The sequence below is a fragment of the Lynx rufus genome, unplaced genomic scaffold, assembly GCF_022079265.1.
Source record: "Lynx rufus isolate CCGP_SWC_20201006 ecotype Redwood Valley unplaced genomic scaffold, mLynRuf1.p SCAF_1, whole genome shotgun sequence".
In the NCBI taxonomy this organism is placed as follows: domain Eukaryota; kingdom Metazoa; phylum Chordata; class Mammalia; order Carnivora; family Felidae; genus Lynx; species Lynx rufus.
This window is the reverse complement of record NW_025814823.1, coordinates 212,353,470-212,360,789: the sequence shown is the minus strand read 5'-3', so window position 1 is coordinate 212,360,789 and position 7,320 is coordinate 212,353,470. Positions and strand designations below refer to the sequence as shown.

The following is a 7,320-nucleotide window of genomic DNA, read 5'->3' as shown; positions in this document are numbered from 1 at the left end:
AAGAATTGTAATTTGAACCATTGTATTGTAAGCCAGGGACTGTCTGTATGAGTAAATGAAGTATGAATTAAATATGAGTAAGCTAATATCATAAATCATCAGCAATATTTTGAGTATTGGTGAAATAATGAAAAGTATGACCCTCCGATTAAATATAGATCTCTGGTTAAGAAAAAAACAACACATGATAGAATAAACACCATTGTCCTGTGTAAAACTAGTCGGCTTCTGGTGTTTTGTCAAGGCCTGGAATGTCCTGAGATGCAGTAGGAAGGCGCATGGAGGCGCCATCTCCCACAATTAACCTTTGCCACCGGTGAATGGAGGCAGAGCCCAGTCTTTCCCGAGATGGATGATGCCTAAAATAAGGAAACTGCTGTGCAGAGGGTTGGCAGAAAGTGAGGTGCAGGCAGATCACTGTAGCTGAAGTCATAACGCAGGGCAGCCAATGGGCAGACCCCAAAGCTGCAGAGCCAGAGGACAGACTGATTTCCTACCATGTCCTTCACTGTGTTGGAGGTTAGGGATGATGTCTCCCTATTGACCTAATCCACATATCTTACGAAGAGAGCCACAAAACAGCAGCCGATCATGGCCACCACAGAGGCTGTGATGACCACAATGACGCTCCCGGCCTTGTTGACCAGGAAGCCCAGGCCACCTCCAACCAGGATCTGAGCCAGCTGCACCATGCAGGTGAGGACTGCGCAGTCCAGGCCCTGCCCTCTCTCACTGCCGTCCAGACTCCCTCCCGGGGCCTGCTGTCTCTGCAAGGGAAACACAGGAACACATTTAATCTACGCGAACGATACTTTGGGGCAGAGGTCAGCACACTATTTCTGTGAAGAGCCAGATAGGAAACACGTTCAGCCTGTGGTTCCCATGGTCTCGGTCGCAAGCACACAGCTCTACCATTGTGGTGTGAAAGCAGCTACAGTAAACACACGAGTTGGCGTTCCAATATAACTTCATGGACACTGGTATTTGAATTTCATGTAATTTCCACTTGTCACAAACGTTATCCTTCTACTGATTTTCTTTTTAAAATTTCATTTAAAAATATTAAGAGAATTCTTAGCTCATGGGCTGTACAAAAACAAGTGGCAGGCCACATGTGGTCAATGAGGCATAGTTTGCCAACTCCTGATTTAAGGTCACCGAGAAGCTCCAAATTCGTGCCTGAGGCTGTTTTTCCTACCTGCCACCTACCTTCAATTCCCTTGTTAGTGCCCATGAAGGTTAAATGATTCATATATGCAAAATTATCTCTTCCTAAGAAGTCAATAAATAAAATGGAATGGAAACTCAATACATACTCCCTTCCTTCCCTCCTTAGTGTTAAAATTTCAAATATGTGTAGAAGGATGTTGAATCCCAGATCTCCATAGGAGAAACAACATAAAAAAAAAAAAGTCAGCCTTTCAATATGGTTGATATGCGGCCTGAATCAGTTGATAATGTCGCCACTTATTGGGTGTATTCTTTATGCTAGGCCTGTGCAAGATTCTTCAGCAAATGTCGCTTCACGTCTTCCTTCCCTCCTCCCTGGATGCACGTATTACCATTATCCCCATATAACAACAATAATACTAACTACCTTTTTTGGAGTCTTTGCCAGGTGCTAGGTAGGCATCACGCTAGACAGGCCACCTGCACTATCTTGTGGAGTTTCATTTTCCAACAACTCTATAAGGTGGGCATATTATTCCCATTTGCTTGATGAGGAAGCTGAGGCTCTGAGAGTTTGAATGACAATTCCTATACTAGTAAGGTTGAAAAACAAAAGCATTGTGCAGAAAAAATGCACATTATGCTTTGCATAAGAGAGGGAAAATAAGAAAACAGATTCATACTTGTCTGATTTTCATTTTAAAATACTGGAAAGATAAACAAAAACCTAGTAAGAGTGCTTACTTGTAGGCCCCCTGGGGGGAGATGGGGAAATGAGTAGGTGGGAGCCACCTGTCAGTGTGTACGTGTATATTGTGTATATTGCTGTGATTGTTGAACCATGTGAACATATTGCCTTCTCTAAAAATGAACTCGTTCTAAGTGATATTTAATAAACAAATGGATGACTTCCCCAGTGTTGCACAACTGCAAAGTAGGGGCAGCAGGATTCGAACCCAGGTTTCTCTGAATGCAAAGCTTGTGTGTTTTTGCCCTAGCTTTCTCCTAGGAGGTTCTGTTCTTCGTGATAACTGTCTCTTTAGCAGCAAAACCTGTGTGTGCATCGAGACGTTAGTGACAATGTTTGCCAGGGGATGAGAGTAGCCACGGACTCTAATTTGGAAGGTTTTAACTCCTAGCGCAACTCTGCCCTGCGGCATTGGTCAGAACAAATGATAGAGAAGACTAGGGTTGCCCGGGCACATGAAAGGGTCCAGTGTTTTTGCAGCTTCCTGCTGGGATGGATTAAGCTTTATTTCTTTAGCTTTTATATCACTACTCCAGGTAAGGAAATGTAAGTCTATTCTCATGGAGAAAAAGTGACATGTTTTGAAAAGAAGAGGTGGTAATCTTAAAGCAGAAAGACCCCACCTACTGTTTTTTTAGGGCAGCCTGGTGCCTTCCCCTCCAGCCTGAGCTCCAAAGGCAGAGAAAGGCAGCCAGGGAGTGACCACCTGCAACCCCAGCTTTCCTCCCTGTGCCCAGGGTCTGACTTACTAAAATCTGGACTCCAAGGGAATGTGGGCTAGGAATTTCCTACCTTTAACCAATAACTCCACCACTGCAGCCATTGGGAGTGGGGGACCCAGAAATGCTGCAGGAGCACTGGACATTGGGGCCGTTGTCAGAATCCCCAGGGTCCCCTTTCTTTGTGTGATTGTAGGCTGGTTTCTCAGCATTCCTGAGCCCCCTTTTCTTAATCAAATAAATGAGAGTAGCAGTACCTGCTCCCCTGTTCTCCAGGTACACAGGGCTTCAGAGTGAGGAGGAGGGTGTGGGCTAAGAAGGTGGTCATGCTTCGACTGGACCGTCATTACATTTGGCTGGGCATTTGAGAGCTCCTGTTTTAAGACCCTTGTTTCCAGCCCTGCCCTACACTTTCCTACCAAATACCCCCAGCCTTCAGGTGAGGTTCAATGACGCACCTTCTCTTCTTGCTCCTCGCGGTGGTACTTGGCAATGAGGTTAAAGGGCACAGTGTACAGAGTGCTGGACATCACACCAAACGAGGTACACAGAGCCAGGGTGGAGTAGACATTCGGGAAAAGTCCAATAAATCCTGTCCCCAGGCCAAATAGCAAATACCCCATGAAGTAAAGACCCTTTAATCCAATGTAGGATACCAAAGATTTCTGAAAGTCTGTGGGGAAAAGAAAGAGAGAAATTGCAGCTGACGGTGTCAGTGATAATTTCAGACAATCCTTTCTTTTGAAGATTCACTTTTTTTAGGAGCCTTCCTCTGATACCGAGTCGGGAACAAAAGAATCTCCTTATCTGTGCTTAAAAACAGCTGGCTTTTGGAATCAGCCTTAAATCCTGTGCATACAGAAGAGCTGGAAATTGCCTTGCTAGGTTAATCTTGTTTTCCACAGGGAGGGACCAGGTGCTGTTCAGCAGGCAGCTGAATACCAGTGGGATGCAAAGAAGTGGAAAAGCCCATTTTGGCTATGGGACTGTGGGGGCGCAAGACATGGAAGAAAAGTGGGGTCCTTCTGGTTTACAGCAGTCTAACCTAACAGGATACAAACAACAATCCAGGCGTATCTTGGCCCCACGGCCCCAAGTCAGACTGGAGGAAACTGAAACAACCAAATTTAAAGAATGATCCAGGTCATCTGGTCCCTTCACTTCCCACCTGGGAAGGAAGTGAAGGATGCCCTTTATCTAAAGACAGGTTCCCTGACTTGCCAACACTTCCCAGGCTGGTGAGGGGCTCTCACCACACCCAGAACCTACCTCCCCATTGCTGGCTCCCTCACACCCGGTCCATTTCCGTAACTTCTCAAAACCTCAGCTTCCTCATCTAAAAAACCAACCCCCAAGATTAATAAAGCCCTTCTTTGAGGTTGTCATCAGGATCAAATGAGATCCGATGCTTATGACATCACTTAGCCCAATGCCAAGCACAGAGAAGACATCCGGTTAATGGTGACTATTGTTATTGCAACAAATACACGCTTGTCTGAAGATGGTTGTCTCTTAACGTGGTTCCCCTCCCAGTCAGTAAACTTGGCTTGCTCATAAAAGCGTTGTAGTAGATTAGTAGAGTTCATTTTTAAAAATTGAGAATTCTGTTTTAAAATGTTTTACTGAGGCGCCTGGGTGGCTCAGTCGGTTAAGTGTCCAAGTCTTGATTGTGGCTCAGGTCATGATCTCACGGTTGTGAGATCGAGCCCTGATGTGGGCTCCATAGGATTCCATCCCTCTCGCTCTGCCTGTCCTTCTCTCTCCCTCTACCTCTCTCTCTCCCTCTCTCTCTCTCTCTCTCAAAAAATAAATTTTTTAGGGGTGCCTGGGTGGCTCAGTTGGTTAAGCAGCCGACTTCGGCTCAGGTCATGATCTCACGGTCCGTGAGTTTGAGCCCCGCGTCAGGCTCTGTGCTGACAGCTCGGAGCCTGGAGACTATTTCGGATTCTGTGTCTCCCTCTCTCTGACCCTCCCCCATTCATGCTCTGTCTCTCTCTGTCTCAAAAATAAATAAACTTTAAAAAAAAATTTTTTTAAATAAATTTTTTAAAGGTTTTACTATGTTTTCCAACATGGTAGGAAAATTCCCTTAGAAAGCTTGATCTTTCTTTTTTAAATAGCTGTTCCAATCCACATGTTCCCTATCTTTCCCCTGCCCATGCTACTGGAACCCATGAATCCAGGGGATGAACGATAGAGACCTCAAATGTGTCTATTCAAGAACAAAATTTTCCATATCTGTTGGAAACAATGGTTGGATTTAATTCACCTAGACAAGAAATCTAATCTGTATTACATTTAAGTCAATTATGGAAACTAAACACTGTCTCAGGTCATCTGATGGAAGTCAGAGCTCTGAAAATGACAAGTGGGAAACGTTGTTTCCTCTATTAAATCCGTACCATCCCTAGAAGGGCTGCTGTCAAGGTTGAGAGTGAAAGCTATAGAGAGCTAGGAGAGTTCCTGTTTGCTTAATGATTACGTTTATACAAAAAAATGTAACCCAGGTGTCTCAGTACCTAAAAGACACCATCAGTATTCACTGGGGAAATGCTCTCAGCCAAGTACATAGGCCAGCCAAGAAAAAGGCAAAGAAGCACAAAGAGATATTTGGAAACATAAGTAACTTCAGTACAAAGACGTCAGGCAAAAAATCCTCTATTCATGAAGAGAATCAATAAGTGTAAGGGCCTGATACCCAGTCGTGGTTACGTCTTCATACTATGTCTTTCATCAGTACTGGAGGGAATGACTGATTTAAGCACCCACTATGAATAGTAGCGTATGATATGAAAAATTGGCTATATTTCAGTATTCGGTATTGCTATTTTCATGGATCTAAGTGTGCTTGCTATGTAAAAGGAACCTGAAAATACCATACCTCGCCCTCCACCTCAGCAGCCAGAATGCCCTGCCAAACTCCATCTGGATAGAAATTCTGGGTCTGCATCTGATGTTATATGATGAGTCCAAAATACAGGATGTACTCTGGAATTAAAGGAAATGATTGATTCTGCCCGGGGTGTTTTGGAGTGCAGAGGGAAAGAACTTGGAAGATTTAACAAGGTCATATTGGAGCTGAGTCTAAAAGCTTGAGTAGCAGTTGTCTAGATGTGGAATTAGAAAAAGCATCTGGTAGAAGGAAAAACCAAAAGCAGTTTGAAAAACACAGAGCTGAGAAAGTCTGTGTAGTGAGTCTTCAGGGGGAGTGAATCTGTGTGGGAGTGACAGAGGTCAAGGTGTAAACCAGACCAAGCTGAAAATCATGGAATGCCAGGCTGAGGACTTTGACTTTATCTTACGGGCATGGAGAGACCCTGAAGATCCTTAGGGCTGGTTGGTATTTTATAAATAAAATAGTTCTAATTCAAGTGAAAGGGATCCCATAGATCTACACATTAACATAACTTTGGAAAACTATTCAAATAATCGTTTATTGGATACAGAGCTTTTAACTCAAAAGGGCCTAAAAAATAACATGCATTTTAATTTTCAAATGCCTAAGAGTAGCTCCTAATGGAATGGTCCTTAGTAGGAATTCTTTGAGAAAAAAAATATTTTTAAATGTCACAAAACTAAAATGCTAATTACTTGTGGAAAAATGGGTTCCTCTTACAAGAATGAGGTGGTATAAATAGTCCCCCCACCTCTTGATAGCACAAAGGGATTGAGATGAATAACTTATTAGTCCCTTTTAGTCTAATGCTCTCTGATTCTATTTTAAGTACTTGAAATCTTCCTCCTGGAATTTTCTTAGTTCATTCACCCTAAAGGGAAAAAAAGGAGTTTTGCTAAAGAAATATAACCTTTAAGCCACCATTATTTGGTTATCATAAATTTTAAAATAATAAATTTTATGGTTTCGTGGTTATGGGACTCATGAATTCCTTATATGTTTGTATTAGGTCCCCTTTTCCCACTCGTGCTATATTTTGAAGATATTTTTTTGATCTTGAAGCAGGTTTCCTAACGTACTATGGCTGGTTGGAGGCCAGATCAGGTGTCATTATACATGTTCACTCTCTTCCCCCTCAGGAAGCACACTTCAGTGGCAGAATGAGTGCCCCCTGGGAATGGTGACAGGGATTGTCCATCACTTCCCCCTCTCCCACCTGGGCCATAACCCTGCTATCCCCTGGGTCTGCCCAAAGCCTAGAGCTCCGAGTTGCAGGCCAGCTATTCTCCCCAAAATCCAGGAGGAGCTTCCATTATTATTAGAAGCCCAATTTCTACTCCAAATGGGGGACCTGCATACCTTTTATCAGCCAGATTATTTCACTTAATTCAATGTATACAGAGCTTGGAGATTTCCATACACATTGGCAGGCACCATGAGACTAAGGTTATAATACATTAGTTTGGGGTTGTTTAAAACCAATCACAGAAATCTCTTTGTTTGCAGTGTCCTTACAGCTGAAACTTAGCTAACGGGGGTTAATGGACTCCAGTCCCTGTGGAAAGCTGGTACCTTAGGAAAAAAGTTGTCATCTTCAATCCTTGAAAAGTGCTCCTGTGACATTTCACCCTGCCTACCTGAGCTAAGCTAACATTTTGCATGTTAATTCTGTCACCCAGCATTTTAAGCATCCTTCCTATGCTCAATCATTTATAGTTCTAATAAACATATCTGTGAAACTCCACCAGTGATCTTACTCCAGTAGAACACTAATTAATACTCACTGT

The 7,320-nt window shown here is 43.3% G+C and overlaps 1 protein-coding gene across 1 annotated transcript in view; it reads right to left on the bottom strand.

The window, feature by feature from the left end:
- Window positions 1–545: 545 nt before the first annotated feature.
- SLC45A2 (solute carrier family 45 member 2) overlaps window positions 546–7,320 on the bottom strand; it is a 31,383-nt gene continuing 24,608 nt past the window's right edge. Inside the window, exons 6-7 of the mRNA XM_047074133.1 lie at window positions 3,096–3,310; window positions 546–767 (exon numbers count right to left, since the gene is read on the bottom strand). Coding sequence (XP_046930089.1) covers window positions 546–767; window positions 3,096–3,310 — 437 coding nt within the window. The remainder of the gene's footprint in view (window positions 768–3,095; window positions 3,311–7,320) is intronic.